A 25,322-nucleotide genomic window follows, 5' to 3' on the forward strand; every position below is an offset into this window, starting at 1 on the left:
AAGGTACAGTGAACATAGTATTCAAGGTACAGTGAACCCCTGAGTATTCTGTAAAAGAGAATATCATGAATGATTTCTCAAATATGAGTATAAATTACTGTTCGGCAATCTAATGGATTATATGCATGCAACTATTTATGAAAGAGACAAGCTAAATTAACTTCTCACGAGCAAAGCAAAACACCTATTCTCACAATTAAATATTTAGAAGTAGGTAATTAGAAAGAAGGGTATGCATGAGAACTTTTTGTTAAGGATAATTCATTGTTTTATGTGTTTCTGGTGAATGTTGTTCGATGTCATTTCTCTTATTTTGCAAAGAAAATACTTTCATTATGATAAAATAGTATCTAGGAATGCACCATTTGCAATATACTTCAATTTCTTAATGTTTTAAGGAGAAGGAACAGGTCTTGTTCCTATTTGAATTCTCCACACTATACTATAGCTCTTGAAAAAATAAAACCACTTAATAGATGTTTTAATTTAAGGAACTACTTATTTTTATGCTCTTTGGAAGTAGTTTTTATTTTTACTTCTTTCACTGTATTTGGAACTTGAAGCATTGTGTGTTCAACTTAGTACAGTTTCTTTTGCTCTTATTTTATGGGCACTAACTATATTAAGTCTTTCACTATTATACATTGCTGATATCTTCAGCAGTTGCTAGGGTTGTCTTACCTTTTTTCTTGTTATCAAGAAAAAAAGTTGGGAGAACCATAGGCATCCTGAGGTTTTAGAATTTCTCCAACTACCACTGTAGTTCAAAAACTTTGAAAGCTTTCTCTCTTATCCCAGTTCATTTTATCATCCCTTCATCCCTATAGTTGTGAAGTTACTAAGAAAATCTGAGCAGTTAAAGGACTTATGGTTGCTGGATATGTTCTTCTCTCAGGTATTCACCAAGGCACTTTTAGAAGCCTTAGAAGTATACATATATTCTACATGTTTGGTGAATGAATGCTATTATTTAAAAACTTGCCAAATAGTTAATATACAAATATTTTTATTATGTCTGGAAAACTGACACCTGAATAATGATTTTGCTTTGTTGAACAACTTAATGCTGTTTATGCTTCACTTTTTAAATTACCTTGGGTCAGCCATCTTACTTATATCTCCAAATACTTCTGTATATTTTACCCAATGACAATTGCTTTATGTAGATACATCCTCTGAGTAAAATTTAAAACTTAGTTTCAGGGCTGAGGTGTTACTCAAGATTAAAGCCTTATCAAAATGTTCTTTTTTCATTGTTTACTTATTTTGAGTATAGCAACAAATCTATCAAGAAAAGCTGATAGTGATAGCAGCCTCCAGGGTACAAAAAACAAAACAAAACACAGGGAGCATCAAATCATCAATAATGTACTTTTTTAATTGCAATGTCTTCAGAGAACATTGTTGAACAAGAGGTATGAAGTATGAAGAAACAAAATAGGGTTTTAAAAAATGCTGTCACTTAACATTGCTGCCTGCTGGTACTTTGTTAGATGAAGCATAGAAATCATAAATAACATTTCTTTCTTAAATTGTAATGTAGAGAGAGAGAATCACAATGATAATATCGAAGAGAATTATGAACCTTTGCCTAGAGACTAAGTTGAATCCATTTATGCAGACAAATGCCAAGCAACTGACAGCAGTCAGGGGGATTTGTTCATTAAGTAAACACTGACACTCTGATTCTTTCCTTTCAGGTTCTTCTTGTGATTTGGAGCCTTGTGAGGCTAGTAATCCTTGTGAGAGTGGAGCTGTGTGTGGAGAGACAATGGATCTGGAAATGTCTCCTCTTGGGTACCAGTGTCCATGTGGGAAAGGCTTTGCAGGTCAACACTGTGAGATCAAGGTCAATGAGTGCAGTTCCAGCCCTTGCCCGCACGGTTATTGCTATGACAGTGAGTTCACTCAGCCGCAGCAATGCCTGTAGAGTAGTCCAACTTAGAATCTGACATAGTAATGAAATAACTCAGTATGCAACCTTGATTATTTACTGACTTTATCCTGCCCTGAATATCAAAGCCAACCCCGTTATTTTCACAAAACACCCCCACATCTGATGAATTCATTTATATTTTTATAAGTCATAATGGTAGCAAATGAGAAAATGTAATGAGATGTGGCTTCTATGTTCTAATGTTAGAATTAGCCTTTCTTTCCTTTATTTTTAATGGTAGGTTTTTAAGAGTGTTTATTTGTAGGTAGGAGAAGCACTATTTTCAGTGACTTAAAACAAATCATTATTTTATCCCATCTATTACACACACACACACACACACACACACACACACACACATTTCCTCCCACCAGAATATGTATTCCTTTAAATTTACAGAGGAAAAAGAAGATGATAGGAAGAACAGGAAAAATCAGAGGTATGAAGGGGAGAAAGAAAAAAAAATACTGGGTATTATAACATGGATTTTGGGGCACCTGGGGTGGCTCAGTCAGTTAAGCAGCTGTTGATTTCAGCTCAGGTCATGATCCCAGTGTTTGTGAGTTTGAACCCCGAATCGGGCTCTGTGCTGACAGCAGTGAACCTAATCTGGGTCTTCTGTCTTCCTCTTTCTGTACGCCCCCTCCCTTTCTCTCAAAAATAAATAAACATAACATTTTTCAGAACATAGATTTAGCCATGGAAGAACCTGCCTAAGATGGGTAATTTTTATGGAGACACAGGCAAAATGGCACAAAATAGCTCTGTGAAATGGATGTGGCTAAGGGGCATTAAGAGGAAAGAAAGAGCTAGAAGGATGTTGACAAAAAGCTGTCCATCTTATTTTGTTTTATTTTACCTCTTTAAAATATATTTTTATGTGATCCCTCAGTAAATAGATAATGTAATCAAGGAAAAAAACATTTTAATAGAAAGTCATTTTATTTTGAAATGGTATAATTCACTGAATTATGAATTAAGTTTCTTTAAACCAATGCTTTGCAAATGTATGACATTAAGGAATATAACTCACTTTTTTCAAATTAAGTGAGGCAGCCCAAGTTTAAAACAACAGGTAGTAGTGGGGCCCTTGCAAACTGGAATATCTATGTTGATATTAATGTAGAATTAACTCTTCTAACACATATGGAAGCTAAGCAAGATACATTTTGGGGCTGTGGGCCACCTATTTGCTACTCCTGATTTGAACCGACATTACCATCATTTTTCTCTTTTCTTTTTTTTTCTTCTTTCAGATTTTGTCACTTTAAAAATTGTATTTTTAAGAATACAAAAAATACAGGGGCGCCTGAGTTGCTCAGTCGGTTGGCGTCCGACTTCGCCTCAGGTCATGATCTCACAGCTTGTGAGTTCGAGCCCCGCGTGGGGCTCTGTGTTGACAGCTCAGAGCCTGGAGCCTGCTTCTGCTTCTGTGTCTCCCTCTCTTTCTGCCCCTCCCCCATTCACACTCTGTCTTTCTGTCTCTCTCTCTCAAAAATAAATAAACATTAAAAAATTTTTTAAAGAATATAAAAAATTGTATTTTCAAATTACCTTGAAATAAATCACTATTATCATATTTCTGACCTCAGGCCCATAGGTATTTGGGGATGCTGGGAATGACTTTTCAATTTCTGATGTTCACTACAAAATAAGGAAGGGACAGGATGGTATGCCTGAGAGAGTGGTTAGCAACATTTTTAGATCTGGGTAGCCCTAGAATAACGGTTATATATGGTTATATATAGGGCAGTTCTGATATATTCCGAGTGACATATATTTATAATATTCATATGATTTTTGTAAGTTGTGGTGAGCATCAGCTATTGTATGGAAGTGTCGAATCACACTGTTGTGCACCTGCAACTAATATCACACTGTATATTAACTATATGGAATTTAAAAACTTAAAAAAATAATAATAATAATAAATAAAAAAAGGTCTAAAATATTTTAAATCATAATTCCTTATACAATAACAAAATATACTTTCAAATATGCTACTTATAATACAGTGCTACCTATTAAAATTTTGGAGGTAATATATAATGTATTATGGAAAATGTAAACCTTGGATACCTGATATATTAATCTGTTTCATAATAGAATGATCCATAGTATAATTTGAGATTTAACTACCAGAGAACCAAAACATTTATTAAAAATTAGATCGTACATGTTAATAGCTATCAGCTTAATTCTAAGACATTATATTCTTAATATTTTCTCAAAAATAAAATAATTTGGTAAGCCAAAATTTCTGATTCAGTATTTATTACATGACTGTATGTGAGAAATAATTATTAAAATGTAAATATGCAATTTTAACTTTCAAACGAGTTTATTCACCATATTGGCAATACATTATTAAAATATCTCTGTATTTTCACCCTGAAGTTTTGTCATATCGAAGCTTTGATTCAGTACAACTAATATATGATGTTTGGTGTATATTTAAATATTTTTAAGTATAAAAATATATCCAGAATCATACAGGGCTTATCTGATGAAAATTTCAATTCAAATCAAGAATGTGGAATAGTTATAAAGAAGAACTAATAAAAACAGTGACTGTATTTTCTGGTAAAAACAATAAAACCAAACCAGGTAATATTCTTAAAAAGTATTTCCTAATAAAATGTTGATAAGTTACCACATAGCCCATAGTTAACAAATTAGATGTGGGGGAAAAAACATTTTTTGTTTCTTTGGTTTAAATTTTAAACAATTATGTATGTGCGTTTGTTTATTTATTTCCCCTGTAGTATCCAATTGAATTCCCTAAGCTCTCATGTGCTTCTTTTCTTAGCTTCTTAGCCCAGAATAGTCAACATTCAGAAAGCGTATTTCTTGATAATAAAAGCAAACTTTATTTCCTAACAATAATCTCTTTCAGACAGAGATTTGCTAATTTAAATGTCTCTATTGTTGTTGTTTTTCTTTTAAAATAATTCATCAATCTGCATAGAGAATATTTCTATCTACACAGAAAGTTAGTTTGACTCTGGTTTTTTGTCACTTGCCAATTTGCATCAGTATCCAGACTTGAATTTATAATCATTAACATTTTTAAATACCATTATGATTGATGATACTTTACAATGTCTAATTACATGTAACATTTAATTTTAATTTGTTAACATATATAATGCCATCTATAATATATAAGGAAGCGTAACTGATCTCATCTTTCTCATTAATTTATTTACAACTCTACTTGTATATTTATTAATTATTTTGATTCAGTGAGATGTTAAAAATTAGAATGCTATGTTACATGAAAAAAGTAAAATAAAATCCTCTCCAGAGGGCTGCCATTCTTGTGTCTCCCTTGTCTCTTCTTGACAGCTGTGGACTGATTTTCTTTAAAGGCCCAGGTACAAGTGCTGTACAAAAGCATGGCTGCAGACAGAAGTCTAGAAGCCAGCTAACTACCACACAATGTCTTGAAAATGCTGTTGCCACCCAGGACCTCAACACTTAATGAAAGCAATAGTAGATACATGCACAGAAGCAGAGTGGCAGTGTAGGTTACACGCTAAGTCTCAGGAATAATGAAGAACCCAGGGACTGACTAAAAGCAGCCATAAATCCTTGCCTGCTCTAACTGCAATTCATACTGTCACCACTTCCTTGAGATGCTTCCGAGACCGTTCTTTTTCTATCGTTAATGATAAAATAGAGGACGGATTCTGATTATTACTTTTAAAAGATCATGATGAAATGTGAAAGCTCTTTTTAACTAAGGCTTAAGTGGTTGAATATCAACTTTCAGACATACCCACTTTAATGTAACTTGTCACACACACACACACACACACACACACACACACACACACTTTAACGACCAGTTAACTTCTTGTGTATTAAACCTAAAACAGTCCAGGAAAAGTTAATTGATGTAAAAGTAGCCTATTTATCATAGGTATTGTTTACTGATGAGACAGAGAGACAGAGAGAAGGAAGAAGAAGAAGAAGAAGAAGAAGATGACAACGATGATGACGACAAGAGCGGAAGAGGAGAAGGAGAAGAGGAGAAGGAGGAGGAGGAGGAGGAGAAGGAAGAAAGAAGAAGAAAATTGGATATTTTCATTGTTGCTTTGCGAACTTATCAAATGTTTATTGTGATGGTTCTAATTTCAAATTAAAGTTTTAAGCTAAATAGAACTGAGCAAAATAGTTACTTAGAAAATATTGTAGAGAGCTGTGAATTCACATTTTCTTTGGTTAAAAGTGAAATGTATTTAGTTTCATACAACATTCTTTAGAATGATTAGCATTACCCATACCATTATTAAAGACATATTATTTTCTCTTCTCTCTTGTTCTCAGTGGTTAATGGCTTCTCCTGCTTATGCAAACCGGGTTTTGCTGGCCTGAGATGTGAACAGGACACTGATGACTGCATCTTGAATGCCTGTGAGCACAAGTCTACCTTCAAAGATCTGCATCTCGTTAGTATCCATGAATATTATTAATGTACCTTAATGTGGGCAGCATAAATTAACCCATACAAATATATTTAGCATTTGTCTATATGTCATGTTGAGATACATATATATGTATACATATATATGCTGATTAAGATTAGAAAAAAGAAATTCAAGCAATATTATTTTAACTTAATAGTAATAAAAAGGTGTTCTATCCACTCCTATGTATAGTTGATGTAAATATTATAAAGCAACAGTTTCATTCTTTGGATTTACAATTCTTAGTAATACTGAATTTCTGTTAAATTTCAGAATTATTCTAAAAATGATGTTAGTCTGATATGTACCTACTTTTATATAATTCAAGGTATTTTATATATTTCATTGACATTTATAATCTTAAATTTGATTTTGCTTTCTATCTTGTGTTGTATACTTCCATCAACTCCTTCATTCATCTGTGTTGGTGCTGTCCCTTCAGTACATATCCATTTGTCATCACCTTTGTCATAAGCATGTGCCATTCTGCCTTAAACGGACTGTGACACAGTTGGCAAATCAATGGGATCCCTTCAGGCTTCTCATTTATCAGAAAGCCTGACATAAAAAATATCTACTCAAGGTGGCTTCACTGACTGGCTTCAGAAAATAAATGACATACAACACAGGTTAATGCTTCAATACTAGTACAGGCTTATAGTTTATCCTTTAGCAACAAAGCTGATTTTCACAAAGGACTACCATAGTTGAAGTTAGAAGAAAATGCTTTGAAAGACAGACTCATTTTCATTGATGTATTTTGACTATCAGTGTACTGACATTGTTTGTTTTTACAGTGAAAGGATAATTTGTGGCAAGTGGTTTCTTTCCCATAAGGCAGGCATCCAAATGGAGAATTATAATTAATGTTCAGATGGCCATGACCAGAAACAGATGGTGCATCAGATACCTAGATACCATTTAAGTATATATTAAGTATATGGCCCTGTTGCTTTGTCTTTGTTCCTATCAGATGCTTTGTCTTAGTCATAGTAATCCCATCCCACTTTGGGGGAATCCTGAAACAGTGGGCCCTGTGACTGTATGCTGGTCTCTAAGGTAAGAGTGGCATTCTGTCTGAGAAAAGGCTTCCTTACCTGTGTATAGGATGTTAAGTAAAAGGTAGGTGTGTCCTCTTCTAGCCCTCTAACATCTAGATTTTTTAAAAATGTTTATTTATATATTTATTTTGAGAAAGAAAGTATGTGTGAACAGGGGAGGGGCAGAGAGAAAGGGAGAGAGAGAATCCCAAGCAGGTCAGTGTTCAGCTCAGAGCCCCACGTGGGTCTCGACCTCATGACCATGAGATCATGACCTGAGCTGAAATCAAGATTTGGATGCTTAACCAACTGAGCCACCCAGACACCCCATAACATCTAGATTTTATACTTGTAATTACTGTTGCCCTTTTGAGAGCCCATGGAAGAGAGTAGGGTGCTCCCAAATGATGAGTGACCATGAAGGTGGCAGAGCTGAAAGACATAAGAAACCTGGTGCTTGATCAGTTGTTGAACTCCTGAATGAAATCCCTTGGATCTAATAATGTGAGATCACTTATGGATTATTTTTTAATATGGCTTGAGTCAGAGTTTGTTTGTTTGTTTGTTTGTTTGTTTGTTTTTACTTGCAGGTAAGTCATTTAATTTCCATAGCAGTTAAACTTTATTTTAGGCTAGTATTTCAGCAATAACTTCAGCAATAATAGAAGTTTATTCTAGTAGAAAGAACTTCATACCCATAACTATGAGACTCCAGTTCTAGACCTGACTTTGCCACAGCTTATCAGTCTGATACTAAGCCAATCATTTGACAGAGGGACTGCAGCTTTAGAAACTATCATATCAAAGAATAGAATTTCCAAGTACAGTATTTCTCTCATTCATTTTATAAATTGCCAGTTAGCAGCTATTCAAACTAACTCTAGATTTGTAATAGTTTAAAGTCTTAATACCTACTTCCAGAAATTGTTATAATCAGAATAAAGAAAAATAAGAATTTTTAAAAAGTGAGACTCACAGAAACAGTGAGTAGGATGGTTAACAGCAGCTGGCAGTTGGGGGGAAAATGGAGACACTGGTCAAAGGGCATAAGCCATCAGTTTTAAAAAGATCTGATGTACAGCATGATAACTATAGTTAATACTTTATGGCGTACTTGAAATATGCTAAGAGAGTATATATAAAGCATACTCACCAACACCACCACGTGCACACACACACACACACACAAGGTGACTATGTGGCATGAAGGATGTGTTAATTAACCTTACTGTAGTAAGCATTTCACAATGTGTACATATATTATGTCATTAGGTGTCAAGGACACTGTTCTCAGGCAGAATATTCCAATGCTCAGAGGTTACCTTCCAGGACCCAGTTAAAAGGTCAGTCTTTCCTTTGAGTTCAAGTCTGCCAAGTTAACTATTACACCAATATTATATTAAATATTGGATTTTTGTGTAGGATAAATACTATATTATTAAAAAGTAATACATTATATATTATAATAATAAATAGGAAAAAAAGCAGAAAGAGCTAAAAACTCAAAATTTTTAAATAAAGCCTGGCTAAAAAAATATAATAATAATTGAAATAAAGCAAGGTCCAGGGGCACCTTGGTGGCTCAGTTGGTTGAGCGCCCAACTCAATTTCAGCTCAGGTTGTGATCTCATAGTTGTGGGATGGAATCCCCTGTGTGGGGCTTTTTGCTAGGTGTGGAGCCTGCTTGGGCTTCTCTCTCTTCCTCTTCCTGTGTCCCTCCCCTGCTCAGGCTCTTCTTGTTCTCTCTCTCTCTTTCTCAATCAATCAAAAAAAAAAAAAAAAAAGAAGAAGAAGAAGAAAAAAAAGTCCAATTTGAGATTCATATTTGCTATCTTTCACCAACATATTGGAAAAAGACAAACCATGAAATGCTGAAGGCTTTGGAGTATAAAAGAAAAAGAAAGCCATGGAGGGTGATGTTTCTGTAAAATATTTAATAATTATGATAAACAGAAAGATGACTTTATTCAACCTATAGGGCACTTACATTTGGCTGTAAGAGTCATCAGCCTGTTTTTGTTTGTTTGTTTGTTTTTGTTTTGTTTTGTTTTTTTATGAGCAGACCTTTCCAAACCCATCCAGGCAATGCCACTGACATTAGGCTTGCTTCTTCTTTGAATTTGGTATGGGTGTAGCTTTAAATTAGCATTTTTACATTTGGAGCATTTCTTTACGATTACATGTAGCATCATGACTATGAGTTTAGATAAAAAGCAGAAAATCAGAAGACTTTGAAACCAGGATGAGAAGTATTTTGTAACAATGAGCCAGTTTTCTTCTTTCCCTTCTTTATGGTTCAGTAAACCTGAGAAGTCAATGAGAGAAAAAAGAAAACACTTGAATGCTCAACACATAATAAGACACAAATGTTAAGAATGGGTAGAATAGGATTTATTTTCTCATGTAACTTTCTTAGTTATATTTGAGAATAAGTATTTCTTTGTGGTTATTTAAATATGTATGATCAAATTATTCAAGTATTTTCCCCCTCATTTTACTTTCATTTTCCTCTGTATCTTACATGAATAATGAATGCTTAATTTTGATTACAGTGCAGAAGCAAAACTAGTGCAGTAGAACAAACCTGGAAAGGACAAAGTTTTTATTCATATGCAACTATGTTAAAATTTACACATACTATATATGCTAGTACACTACAGATATACATTTTCTGCCAAACACTCCAGTGCAAAATCCAAACTGAATTTATGTGTTTTCTAGTGAAAAATAAAACTGCCTTTACCTTCACCACCATATGTTTGAAAAATCCACATTTGTCATTTGAAATTGCCTATCTCCTCCCTTTGGGATTGGAGAGTAAACACAGAGGATCATGAGGGAGTAACTTCTGCCCCTTAGTTCATCTTGGCTGCTACTGACATGCCCATTTTGTCATCCCCATGCTCCTTTCAAATATGAGTTAATTTGCCAAATGATTCCAATCCTTTCATACCAGATTTGGCTCCCAGGACCTTTTCTGCATCCCTCAAGGGCATGGTGCTTAGCTAATTAGTAGTCAGGTCCCAGTTGTCCCTTAAACATATCCAATGGGAACCAGTAAAACCTCTGGTTCTGCTCTCTCTCTAGGATTACAAACCCTCCATCAGTGTGGAATCCGTCCAACTGTTCTCTGGCCAAATACAAAACCCTTTATTTCTTTCATGCCCTCCCTCTCCATAAAGATTTGCTTAATCTCACTTGATGGAGAGTAGCAGAGACTCTGACTTAGTGTCAGACCTTGGGAGCTCTAGAATTTTTCAAACACACCAAACTGCCTAATACTTCCTGATGGAGAAAAAAAAAATCATTTTTGTGGCCAAAAAAGAAAGTGACAATTTTATTCTCAATAACTTCTGTTATAAAGGAAGATGAAAAAATTTATCAATTCTCAAATGTTTTAGCTCTTATGTTTAATCTCTACTATGGCTGTGTTGTATATTAGTATTGCTTTTAAGTTGTGGGTCCTGTAGAATGTTATCTGAAATAGTAAACCTCCAAAAAAGAGAATTTTTATTATTCATTTTTCAAAGGCGATTAGGTTAAATATCTTGTAAGTTTTGAGTAACAAAAGGCTAGAGAGAAGATTTGGAGATTGACAATGATATGGATTTGTTCTATGATTTACTACAAGTCACAACTTATTGGAACCATAAAATAAACTGATAGAACAGTCACTGTCCACTGTATTTGGCACTATTTTATTAATTTAAGAACGATGTAGTTTTCCATTTTATTTAAATGCCAGAATATACATAACAAGTACTTCTTATTAGACTTTTTAGTTTGATTATCGGTTTCTTCAATAAAATCAAAGAGTTGTACACAATTGCTCTTAACCAGGGGGTTGCCTTTGAAAATACACATGCTTAAAATTCTGATTTAGTAGATGGATCCATCTGGTACCTGGATATCTTATAATTCTATGTGATTCTGATGTGTACTTATATTTGAGAATCACTGGACTGGGTATCTAGATGGCATTTTCTAGCTCAAAACGTCTGTGATATCACAAGTGGAACACAGAGGTTTTTGTTTCATTTGTACTGACAACTCACAATTTAGCCCCTTAAAAAAGAAATAAACAATGGTTTGAAAAATCGAGAGATTTATCCTCTGAGTTTTTAGTAGCATATTTCATTGTATCTTTTATTTTGGATTCTTCCATCTGTTTTAGTGCTTTTGTTTTTAAGACAAAAAGAATAAATATAATTTTTTCATTCCAATCATTTTGTGAGGGAGATAATAATATATTGCTTTCTCTTCTTTTGTAATAACTTAGTGAAGTGACACTTTGTGTATTGACATTTGCTAATCAGAAAATCTATGCATGAAATTATAGTTTTTCATAGAGGGCGGGTATAATGGTTCAAATTGTATTTAAAGTATTAAAAATAATCAATGACTGATTAATTACAGTGATATCACAAAGGTTTATTTGAGTGTTTTGATCTACTTGATTAGTTGCAACATCTTCAGTAGTGAATATTCAGCCAAAAGTTTAATCTAAATCTTGAGACATTAGCTAACAACCAAACCCATTGATAAAAGAGGCATTGAAATGATGTAACACAAAATGAAGTCCTTTTGCCACGTCCATTCTAAATAACCTATTTTTGTTTATGTATAATCTGCTTATTTTTTATTACCCAAATCTCTACCTTTCATTATACAAATCCTTACTTTAAGAGTTTATTGAGAATAATTTAACATAACATTTATTATGATGGCTGTCAGCTTTCTATTGTTTCTATAATAGAGTAGATAACAAAATTGTTTTTCTTGTATAAGCCAAGACTAATATAAAAAATTAGTTCATTTATTTGATGGTTTGTACAATTCTTTCAATATAGTCCCCTCAATAGTAAATTTTTATCACAGTGAATATGCCTATCTGAAGTACCCCATGTCTTCCCCTCTAATCTGTTTTAATCTGTCATGGCCTTGAAATAGATAATCAAGTCTGTTAGGATTATATGCAAAGTAAAAGTAAACAGAACCTGAGAAAATATTTGTTGATCCACCTGAGTAAAGAGATACATGAGATTTAATAACTTTGGACTTGTAAAATCTATTTTGGAAGCTCAGACATATTTTCCCTTCTTCCTTATTCCTTATTCCAAGACTCATTATAGAGAAGTGAGATTTACAGATGGTTGAATTTTGAGGTTTAAGAAATCTATCAAGCAGAACTGCATTTCATAAATATTGTGTGAGAACATAACTGATCAGAGAGAGGAATTTTCCATTTTCAGACTCTCTAATAAAAATGGACAGTTTCCAGAAATAGTCCAGGTAAAAAAATGATTTAGAACTGATCAAATAATGTTTGCATTGCCAATATTACCCAAAATGCATCAATAAGTGGGTTTATTTTGAAAGAATTATGAGACAGAGTAAGCTTCAACTTATTTCAATATGAACATTGTATTATACTTTTATATTATTGCTTGTTATCTTTACATAACTATAACTAAGACTCAACTATAGGCTTCACACTTTATATTGAGAATTTAGTAGATAGTTATAGTCCACAATAATTTCCTTTTCCCAGAAATCATCCTTTGCTATTTGGATATATGCCATTTTTAATTAGTTAAATCTATATAAGACTATTTTTAAAACTATTTTGTCGTGTTTATATATTTTTTCTAAGAAGATAGTAAGAGAAACCCACACATACATACACATATGTGAACAAGTTGACTCAACAATTTATTATTAACTGGCAAGAACAATGGTCAAAGGATAGTAAGTCTTTTGTCCCCATCAGTAAAGAACTCCATTAGGTGCTAACCATGTCAGCATAACTCCCCATTCATCTGTGTGGAGTTCATTAATGGTAGAAATTCCAAGAAATTTTGAATTGGAAAGTGGATGTATATTTGTGGAAGCAAGCATATGTGCAAATGTGTATGCACACATGTGTGCACATACACAGAAATGAGAATATATTCTTGTCCTTTTGGCCTGCCCTCCTAGTTTAAACAGATTTCAAGAGCTTTCTGGAATCGAGCTCTGGAGCCCAGGTCAATTAATATTTGAACTTATCTTGGTTATAATATGTACATATTAATTACAGCTCGCAGATAAGTAGCCTCTTTCTGTAATTGATGAAAAACTTTGGTTTGAAATAATAGAGAGTGGCCTGTGGCATCATCTTGATTATAGTAGGGTTAAATTTTGCAGCATGCCCTTTAAAACCAAAAGGCTGCATGTACAAAAGAGGATGGGACTTTGAGATTGATAGCTTTGCCTTCACTAGATGTGTTGCCTTGAACAAGTCACTTAACCTTTGTAAGCCTCAGTCAGTTCATTTAAATAATGGGCATATTAATAGCAACTTTGTTATGGAGATACTAATAGCAGAGTTGTTATGAAGATTAAATGAGGTACTGTCACATATAAAGCACTTTACAAATGTGTACCATGTTTCATGATAATGACGATGATGGTAATGATTTAACTGTTGAGAGAGAGAGAGAGACAGAGAGGTAGGGAAGGAGGAGGAGGAAAGAAGTGAGAGAAAGGAAGGGAGGGAAGGAGGAAGAAAGAAAGAGGAGAAAGAAAATAAAGGATAATGAATAAATGAATGAATGATTTGAATGGTGAGGTCTTTATATCTCCTTAACAATTTTTAGATTTTCTCATAGAGTGTGAAACCCATGGAGTTTGTACCCATGCCAAGGTCCCAGAGACTTGGCAGCTGCTGATAGTTTTTGTTTTCATGATCTCAGGCTATTGGGACTCTTGAGCCATCCTTTAGGGCTTGCTGTGAGATTGCTACATTTCTGGTTAAACACTCCGCATCTGATAGGCACAAAGCAAAACACCTTGTCCTGATCCCTCTGTCTTCAGACATCAGGCCTTTAATCTAGTTAGTGTCACTTACATCTTAGTCCCACAGCCTTCCAGGTCAGTTCCCTTGATTTAAGGTACCGGCCTTTTCTGCCCTCTCAGAGTAAGAAAATCTCCCTTCGTCAAATTGCTGTGCTTAAAAGAGCGAGACCAAAAAAAACAACCAAAAGAAACCAAAAACAAAACTATCCTCTCTACTTAAAAATATTTGAAACAAAAACTCAAAAGAGACCAATGTGATTGACGTGAATATAAATGTGAATGATTATATGAACATATAGGCATAGATATTGGTCTGGAGTGTTATTACTGATCCTGTAGCTTTTTTAAATACACAGTCAAGGAATATGGCTTATCAGAAAACATAGATACCACTTTTTTTTTTCTGTAGTATGGTTTGCCTTTCCAGGACTTCTATTATAGTTCATTGGTATATCATAGAACATATATTTTACGAAGAAAAACATAATGCTCATAGAAGTGAAGTAGTTTTCTCATGGTCACACAGTAATGCATAGCAGTTAGGGCAGGTCTGCAGATCACATGCTTCTCTCAAGATTTTCTTCGTGTCCTATACCATGCTGGACCTCTGAAAGTAACAGAGTTTGAGTGCAGTTGTCCATATGACTCACGCAGCTAGGGTAGATGAGAATCCCAAAAGCAAGTCAGTATTTCAGAGACTCCTCAATAGACTCCAGCAGTCTCCTGTGCTGTTGCTAAAAATACATGCTTATTTTGGACTTACCTCCTGGGGATTCTGATTTAGCAAATTGGAAATAAGATCTGAGTTTTTAAAATACTCTGCAGAAGATTCACATGCAAAGCCATAATGCATAAATATTGGGCTATCCATGTCCTTTGAACTGCATGGAAAAGGGTATAGCCATGGCAATAGTTTATGTTTGTAAGCCTCTTTTTGGAGAACAGAGCACCCACCTAATGCTAATCTGTACCGGAAGCCTAAAATGGGGAATGTCCTGAGAGGTGTTGAGAGGACAGGTCGATTCAGGAAATGGTACTATCAACAGGTAATAGGATGCAGCCATTGAGATTAAATTTTAAGTGTCAGCTTCTCATCTGCAGACTAACTGGGTCTGAGGAGGATTTAGAGCTAGAATTCTAAAAAGTGAATTTATGATTAAGATAGAGTTAGTATGCTAAACACTTCTTTCTCAAATGGGAACTTTTTATGGAAAAAGTGCTATCTTCCGCTAGTTCTGATGCTCTATTTTAGAAGCCCTAGTCATCAAGGAAATGGCTATTAAAGGACATTGGTGTGGAAGGAGCAGACAAACCCATTAAGGGACATTGGTGAGGATTTATTTGAAAGGCTTTTGAACAGAATGGGGTCTTAGGGATTTTTTTTCCAGAATATACTGTTTTTACTATACATAATGCTTGTTGGGTACTTGGCATTTGAAAGTGTGATGCCAACCGATTGCTACCCAGTGAGATTTTCCTCCAAGATTTGGGTGGGAGCTTAAGATAGGAATTTCATCCAAAATACACCAGATCTTTAATGTTACAAGCAGCCTGGCATAGGCTGAGAATGGCTATTCACTGGGTCTTGCTTAAGCTTGGCAAATAACCAGAGCTGTAGAGGGAATATTGGTTAGGAAAGATGGAGTTAGTTCATTAGTAGAAATGCAGTAAGAGAAACTTACAATCTAGGTACAATTGCACTGGACCTAAGAGAGGCAATGAAACACAGGAATGCAAGTCTCTAGGCTTATAAGCAGGTTGCTAGAGTATAACTTACTTATGAACTAGAAATATAGTACTGGAAAATAATTTGCAATCTTAAAAAACTAAGCAGCTTTGCTCTGTGGTAGGATACTCAGCCTGGCAAATTCATTCAATGAGAAGCTAATGACTACAGTAACTGAAACAAGCTATAGCTTGAAGAGCTGGGGACTCAGACTACCTGAGAAGTTGGATCAGTTTATCCAACTGCTTAGTACTGATTGTGTGATAGGAAAGGACTTTTATTGTTCCCTCTGTAATTGTGGTTCAGTGCATTTTAGAACTCGGTGTGATATTTATTTTTGGTCAGTGAGAGATTGGCAGAATCAGAAACAGGTTATGGAGCATAAAAAGCACTCCTGGAGTGGGATGCGAAATTAAGGAGGACTCTAGCAATAGGCACTAAGAGAAAACTGAGAGTTGGTGGAAGTGTCATGAAGATATAGGAGTCTGAGAGGAAATATGCAGAAATATATTGCAGATTAATGATTGCTGTCCCACGCACTCAGAGCAGGTATTTATTGCCTTGCAACAGATTTTAGAAGTCCAATTTCCATCCTGCAGATATTAGGAGTATGTCAAGTAAATGACCTCAATTCAGAAATTACCCAAGGTGAAGGCATGAAATTTATTTATGCATATTAAAGCTTAAATACTAAAACTATTTAGTGAAGATAAGTGTCCTCAATAAATAATTTTAATTTTAAAGAATGACAGTTTTCAGAATTTGACATTTGAGATATTTTATTAATGTCTATTTATTTATTTTTTTAATGTTTATTTTTGAGAGAGAGACAGAGCATGAGCGGGGGAGGGCAGAGAGAGAGGGAGACACAGATTCCAAAGCAGGCTCCAGGTTCTGAGCTGTCAGCATACAGCCTGATGTGGGGCTCGGAACCCATGAACTGTGAGGTCAGACCTGAGCCGAAGTCAGACACTTCACCGACTGAGCCACCTAGGTGCCCCTTTAATGTTTATTTTTGGGAGAGAGAGAGAGAGAGAGAGAGAGAGCGCGCAAGAGAGCGCCCAAGTGGGGCAGGGGCAGAGAGTGAGGGAGACAGAGTACCCGAAGCAGGCTCCACACTGATAGCAGAGAACCTGATGCAGGGCTCAAATTCACGAACCATGAGATCACAACCCAAGTCAAAGTTGGACACTTAATCGACTGAGCCACCAAGGTGCCCCTGACATACCTCATTAAATAAATGTATGTAAGAATGAACCAGTTTTTATACTAGGAAAAGGTTCTTTTTAGATATTGTGGTTTAATCCAGTTATAAGTATATTTTAATAAGCTAAAAATTTACCCCAAATTTCTATTTTAATTAAAAGAAAACTTAACAACAAAGAAATCATAAAAGTAAGCCCCCCCACCTTCTTTTACATTATTAAAAACTGTTATACTGATAATCAAACATCAAAAAAAATTCAAAGCTTTTGAAACCTTTTTCTAAGAATATGAACCACTTCTCATTTTTCCCAAATGTTACCAATTACTGCACTTAAGCCATCAGGAAGTTTGCTCTTGTGTTCTAGTAGAAAAAGGGAGCAGAACAATCTTCTCTTAAAATTTACCAATCCAACTAGTTTTATCAATGGATTTCTGTCATTTGTCAGAATGTCAAACATTTGTCAAATGTCAGTTGTCAGAATGTCAAAAACCCAGGTTTTTCTTTGATCTTGTGTGTTGGATTGGAATAAATACATCCACAATACAATCAAACTTTGCCCTGATTTTTTAATATGTTTTGGTATTTTGAGACAAACTAGGCATACTTTAAATTATAAGGATTTTAACTAAACCCAAAGCAAAATTTAAAATTGATACTACACAATTCCAAAGGAATGCAATGTGCAAAACTTTTTCAATTTATTACATATTGTCCAAGTGTAATTTGGCTCTGATGGTTTCTAAGTGGAGACCATTGAATGAATAAATATCCCAACTCATGAAAATTTAGAGTTAAAACCAAACAATAGCTAATGTCATTATGATTTATTTTGTATGTCTGTAAAACATTGAAGGAAACACCATCAAGTATTAGTAAATTAAAAAAAAATATGTGTATATGTACACACATATATGTATCCTTACAACACACATTTTAAAAGATCTTCCTGTAGTTCAAGGCAGAGTCAGGTTAAGATTTTTGAATAAATTACATTTATTTTATATTGCATTTCCATTATCCTTTCTGTGAATGATTAATATATGTATATATAATAAATTGATGTGATTCAGAAAATATTATGCATTGTATAAAAATGTATACTCTTTTCCTATATGATATGGAGAGTTTTAGAAGAAAAGTAGGTGAAGCATAAAGAATGGAATGAGATTATCTTACTTTGCCTAGAACCACTTATAAAGACTTTTTTCTTGTTTATAGAGAAACATTATAAAGATATAAAGACTTTGTTTTAATCAAGTTATTATAATAGAAATTCAAATATACCTTACTTCCATTGTGGGTGGCAAGACTCTTTACTTGCCTAAATCTTGAAAAATATAATAGATTAGAAAAAACTATATGATATGTAGAGAATCTCTCATGAAATAATGACAGATCAAAACTTTGCCTTAGTAAAAATGGAGGTGATATGAATATAAAGAGCTGTGACATAAAACAGGCTAGTTTCTGGAAAGTGTAATAAAGAGGAAAAACTGAAAATAAGCTGCTGGATATTTGGGGCAGGACAAGAATATGTCCAGCGATTTAGGACAAACTTCCACACTTAGTTTTTATCTAAATTCTCTCAACCTACTTTAAAAAATACTTGTTCTACACCTGGTCTGAAATATACATCAGTCTAAGATTGCCAGATCCAGCAAATAAAGATACATATGTTTGAATATTGCATGGGACATACTTACACAAAAAGAACAATGAATTTTTATCTGAAATTCAAATTGATTGGGTGTCCCATAATTTATCTAACACTGCTAATACAATCGGATCTTATTTTGATGAAATTCATCTATCAATCATCATATATGCCTACTGTGATGTTCCTGTCCTTAAAAAAAAAGGAGTTTACTTTTTTTATCTTACTTAGATAAGGAGAGTGATTCAATTTAGGTAGAGAAGATAAAATTCTTCTAGAACCACTTAGATTGTGGAGGGGAGTAGAGCATCATGAAGGACAAGAATGCAATAAGGAAAGTATTTCTCCCATCCTGTGTACTAGCAATTTAATCAAACAAATTCAACCAGTCCCTGAGGCATTTAATGATAGGCTTAATTAGTGAGATCCCAAAATAATTTGTTACTTCTTATTGTTCACACAATTAACAGACAGATCAAAGAGGACAAATTCTGGCCCTAAGCAAAGTCATAACATTCATATAGGTTAAGATCTTTTCATAGGTTTTTGGTGATTTTTTGACCACAGTTGTCTTTAGTGGCCATTGGCTTTTGTTCTCAGATGACCTTCAATTGCATCAGTTCAGTTGCCACCTATTGAACTAATTTATATAAGGCCTCTCCTACATCTGCTTATCCATAAAACAAGAGATGATTCTTGCACCTATATGTAAAAGACTACACCATGAAATTAATGAATGTGATGGCAAGAGAGGACCCATATATATTCAGTTTCTGATCTTCAGCAAGAATTATAGATACCATGAATTTTTAAAACAATTTATTATTGCTTTGTTAAAGGCCAAAACCTAAAATTTCCAGAAGCTAGGAAAGAAACGTTTATTTCTGCTAGAAGAAACTGGTTTTGCTGTAATAGGAGTAGTGAGGAGGATGAATGAGAATAAAACCTGGATTGCATCAGAAATCCACCAGGAAAATAGACCTTGGGCTGTACTGTAAGCTACAGAGGTAGTATGGATTTCTTTCCTGTGTCAAATATCTTATAAATCCACTGTAAATAAGTTTATGAGTGAATATTCTTTTCTAAGTTAAAATCATGTCTTCTCTGATTACCTATAACTAGCTAATTATTTTTTGTTTTCAAATAATTCCATTGTCTTGCTTTCCTTGTATACCAAGATTGATTACTACACAAAGTCCTAAGCTACTTTTGTTTAATTCTGTGAATGCCTCTTTAAAAACATTTATTAATTAATTGCAAAATTACTGCATGTTCTTTTGTAGACAGTTTAGAAAGGGAGGGGAAAAGACAATTTTTTTTTAAGTCATTTCAAATCTTACTACCAAAAGAACTGTAACCAGTACATCCTGTTTTAGGACATTGTTGTGGAAATTATTGTCACGTACTTTTTAATTTCAGTTGTTTAATAACTTATCCCCTCCTTTAGAAGACAAGTCATCCAGTAGGATAATCAGTTCAGAATGGGGTCATCTCTCCTTCTTCAAGATTGGAAGAGTAAAACAGGGGTGATTTATTTCTGGCCTTGCACATCTTTGGTTTGGCACCCATTAGTTGATCTGTAATGGTTTATCTTTGAATTATCCTCCAAAATTTAATATCAAAAAATGTTTTGTAAAAATAAGAATGTTCATCTTCTTTTGAAGAATCAGGATATTTGGTATGCCCAGGCCAGATTGTAAGATAGAAGGAATTCCTGGAGTTGGTAGTCTCTACGTGCTTTAGACGGTACTCTACCTTTCTGCTTGCTCAGTTTACTAATTACCGAGGCCCTCTACCAGGTGTAAAATATGCTGGTTTCTAAACACTACAAAATAGTGAAAGCTTGTCCCAAGGGCTGATCTTCTTCAGTTTCATGGTTTCCTGAACTCTCCATTTAAAGACTAGGCTATAGGCTATTCTTCCACTAAGGCCCAAACAGTGAGAAATTACCCCAAACTGGGTCAAAAATTTAGAAAAAAAATAATAAAGAAAGTGTCCTTTACTTTTTGGAAAAACAGCATGTGACTTTTATAGTAACCTCATCAACATGTACTAACCAGTTCAGGGGAATGAAAAAGTGAAGGGGTCCTTAAAGGGGCTTTTAATAGCATCAGAATATCTTCTAAGTAATGATTTAAAATTTTGTGGACAACAATTTTTTTAATCATATCCATTTTATGTTGGGAGGGTCATATTTTGTGAGTAAAAACATCTAAGTACATTTTTTTTTAGTTTTTTGGTGACGATGTTGGTGTGGATTCAAATGTGTGTATGTATTTATTATCTGTTGATCTTGACACAAATTGCACATATACTTCTTAATTTCTTATATTTACACTGAAATATGAGTAGATTAATTGACATAATGCAGTTATCTATCTTTTTTATGTCTTCACTAAAGAAAAAGTGCACTCTACTAAGACAGATTCAGTTAATTAAGTCACTCTTACTTCATATTATATATTATTCTGTTTAGGCAGCATAACAATCCTGTTGACATTTTGCCCATGGGTGACCTCTTTCAAAGCTAATTCCTATTCAGTTGTCCTCTGTAAGTGAATGAAAAGATAAAGTATAAAATGAACAGTTTATCTTATTAAGGATCCAGAATATCAATGTGAAGGAAAAATAAAACTGACATAAGTTCATAATGTAATAAAATAAGAACCATTTAATACGAGATATCTATTTAATAGATTTATGCTTGACATCCATTTCTCTGGCACAGGCAAACAACATAAGGATTGTTTTCTTAATTTCCCAAATAGATTTATTTGAATTTACTTATTTCTTTATTTATTTTGAGAAAGAGGAAGAAAGTGTGAGCAGGGGAAGGACAGAGAGAGGGGGTGAGACAGAATCCCAGGCAGATTCCAGGCTGTCAGTGCAGAGCCCAATGCAGGGCTACATCTCATGAACCATGAACCATGATCATACACATGGTTCATAACCAACTGAGCCACCCAGGCACCTCCCCAAATAGATTTAGACCTTGTTACTAAAAAGCTGAAAAATAAGGATTCTGTGTAAATTAAATACAAAAAGATAATTATTAATAATTTATGGAAGATTTTACTGAAAAGTTGCTAATTTATTAAGTATACACAACTCAATAAGTAATTAGAAAATTTTTGCATTAGTTATAGAGTAGATCTTTAGTATTTTCTAAGACATCTATCATCAACTCTAAATGATGAAATATCTACTTTAAATTTTTAATATTTAAGGGGCACCTGACTGGCTTAGTCTGTTTAAGCATCTTACTCTTGGTTTTGGCTCAGGTCATGATCTCGTGGTTTTATGAGTTCAAGCCCCATATGGGCTCCCTATGCTTCGGATTCTCTGTCTCCTTCTCTCTCTGCCCATCCCCCACTTGCACTGTCTCTGTCTCTCTTAAAATAAATAAACATGAAATTACTAATATTAACAAAATTCTTTTTTTAATTTTATTTTTTATGTTTTTAACTTTACATCCAGGTTAGTTACCATATAGGGCAACAGTGATTTCAGATTAGATTCCTTAGTGCTCCTTTCCCATTTAGCCCATCCCCTCTCCTACAACTCCTCCAGTAACCCTGTTTGTTCTCCATATTTATGAGTTTCTTCTGTTTTGTCCTGCTCCCTGTTTTATATTATTTTTGTTTCCCTTCCCTATGTTCATCTGTTTTGTCTCTTAAAGTCCTCATATGAGTGAAGTCATAGGATTTTTGTCTTTCTCTGATTGACTAATTTTACTTAGCATAATACCCTCCAGTTCTATCCATGTAGTTGCAAATGGCAAGATTTCTTTTTGATTGCCGAGTAATACTCCATTGTATATATATACCACATCTTCTTTATCCGTTCATCCATCGATGGACATTTGGGCTTTTTCCATACTTTGGCTATTGTTGATAGTGCTGCTATAAACATTGGGGTGCATGTGTACCTTCGAAACAGCACACCTCTATCCCTTAGATAAATACCTAGTAGTGCAATTGCTGGGTCGTAGGGTAGTTCTATTTTTAGTTTTTTGAGGAACCTCCATACTGTTTTCCAGAGTGGCTGCACCAGCTTGCATTCCCACCAACAATGCAAAAGAGATCTTTCTCCGCATCCTCGCCAACATCTGTTCTTGCCTGAGTTGTTAATGTTAGCCATTCTGACAGGTGTGAGATAGTATCTCATCGTGGTTTTGATTTATACTTCCCTGATGATGAGTGATGAGCATTTTTTCAAGTGTCGGTTGGCCATCTAGATGTCTTCCTTGCAGAAGTGTCTACTCATGTCTTTTGCCCATTTCTTCACTGGATTATTTGCTTTTTGGGTGTTGAGTTTGATAAGTTCTTTATAGATGTTGGATACTAACCCTTTATCTGGTATGTGGTTTGCAAATATCTTCTCCCATTCTGTCAGTTGCCTTTTAGTTTTGCTGATTGTTTCCTTTGCTGTGCAGAAGCTTTTTATTTTGATGCGGGCCCAGTAGTTCATTTTTGCTTTTGTTTCCCTTACTTCCAGAGACATGTTGAGTAAGAAGTTGCTGCGGCCAAGATCAAAGAGGTTTTTGCCTGCTTTCTCCTTGAGGATTTTAATGGCTTCCTGTCTTACATTTAGGTCTTTCATCCGTTTTGAGTTTATTTTTGTGTATGGTGTAAGAAAGTGGTCCAGGTTCATTCTTCTGCATGTCGCTGTCCAGCGTTCCCAGCACCATTTGCTAAAGAGACTGTTTTTATTCCATTGGATATTCTTTTCTGCTTTGTCAAAGATTAGTTGGCCATACCTTTGTGGGTCCATTTCGGGGTTCTCTATTCTGTTCCATTGATCTGAGTGTCTCCTCTTGTGCCAGTACCATACTGTCTCGATGATTACAGCTTTGTAGTATAGTTTGAAGTCTGGGATTGTGATGCCTCCTGCTTTGGTTTTCTTTTTCAAGATTGCTTTGGCTATTCGGGGTCTTTTCTGGTTCCATACAAATTTTAGGATTATTTGTTCTAGCGCTGTGAAGTATGCTGGTGTTATTTTGATTGGGATTGCATTGAATCGCTTTGCGTAGTATGGACATTTTAACAATATTTGTTCTTCCTATCCAGGAGCATGGAATCTTTTTCCAATTTTTTTTTGTCTTCTTCAATTTCTTTCATAAGTTTGCTATAGTTTTCAGTGTATAGATTTTTCACCCCTTTGGTTAGATTTATTCCTAGATATTTTATGTTTTTTTTAAGCAACTGTGAATGGGATCGATTCCTTGATTTCTCTTTCTGTTGCTTCATTGTTGGTGTATAGGAATGCAACCGATTTCTGTGTGTTGATTTTATATCCTGCAACTTTGCTGAATTCATGAATCAGTTCTAGCAGTTTTTTGCTGGAATCTTTTGGGTTTTCCGTATAGAGTATCATGTCTTCTGCGAAGAGTGAAAGTTTGACCTCCTCCTGGCCTATTTGGATGCCTTTTATTTCTTTGTGTTATCTGATTGCAGAGGCTAACACTTCCAATACTATGTTGAGTAACAGTGGCGAGAGTGGACATCCCTGTCTTGTTCCTGACCTTAGGGAGAAAGCTCTCAGTTTTTATTAGCAGTAGGCCTTTCATATATGGCTTTTATGATCTCGAGGTATGCTCCTTCTATCCCTACTTTCTTGAGGGTTTTTATCAAGGAAGGTTACTATATTTTGTCAAATGCTTTCTCTGCATCTATTGAGAGGATCATGTGGTTCCTGTCCTTTCTTCTATTGATGTGATGAATCACGTTAATTGTTTTGCGGATATTTAACCAGCCCTGCATCCCAGGTATAAATCTTACTTGGTTGTGGTGAATAATTTTTTAATCTATTGTTGGAGCCGATTGTCTGGTCTTGTTGAGTATTTTTGCATCCATGTTCATCAGGGAAAATTGGTCTATCATTCTCCTTTTTAGTGGGGTCTCTGTCTGGTTTTGGAATCAAGGTAATGCTGGCTTCATAGAATGAGTTTGGAAGTTTTCCTTCCACTTCTATTTTTTGGAACAGCTTCAAGAGAATAGGTGTTAACTCTTCCTTAAAAGTTTGGTAGAATTCCCTGGAAAGCCATCTGGCCCTGGACTCTTGTTTTTTGGCAGATTTTTGATTACTAATGCAATTTCTTTACTGGTTATAGGTCTGTTCAAATTTTCTATTTCTTCCTGTTTCAGTTTTGGTAGTGTATATATTTGTAGGAATTTGTCCATTTCTTCCAGATTGCCCATTTTATTGGCATATAATTGCTCATAATATTCTCTTATTATTGTTTGTATTTCTGCTGTGTTGGTTGGGATCTCTACTCTTTCATTCTTGATTTTATTTATTTGGGTCTTTTCCTTTTTCCTTTTGATCAGACTGGCTAGTGGTTTATCAATTTTGTTAATTCTGTCAAAGAACCAGCTTCTGGTTTCATTGATCTGTTCTACTGTTTTTTTGGTTTCGATAGCATTAATTTCTGCTCTAATCTTTTATTAT

At 34.5% G+C, this 25,322-nt stretch overlaps 1 protein-coding gene across 1 annotated transcript in view; it reads left to right on the forward strand.

Annotated features, from left to right (window-relative positions):
- Window positions 1-25,322, forward strand: part of EYS (eyes shut homolog) — a 1,591,614-nt gene that overhangs the window by 409,672 nt on the left and 1,156,620 nt on the right. The window contains exon 12 of the mRNA XM_053222617.1: window positions 6,269-6,390. Within this exon, the coding sequence (XP_053078592.1) occupies window positions 6,269-6,390 (122 nt within the window). The remainder of the gene's footprint in view (window positions 1-6,268; window positions 6,391-25,322) is intronic.

The sequence above is a fragment of the Acinonyx jubatus genome, chromosome B2 (assembly GCF_027475565.1).
Source record: "Acinonyx jubatus isolate Ajub_Pintada_27869175 chromosome B2, VMU_Ajub_asm_v1.0, whole genome shotgun sequence".
NCBI classification, from domain to species: Eukaryota; Metazoa; Chordata; class Mammalia; order Carnivora; family Felidae; genus Acinonyx; species Acinonyx jubatus.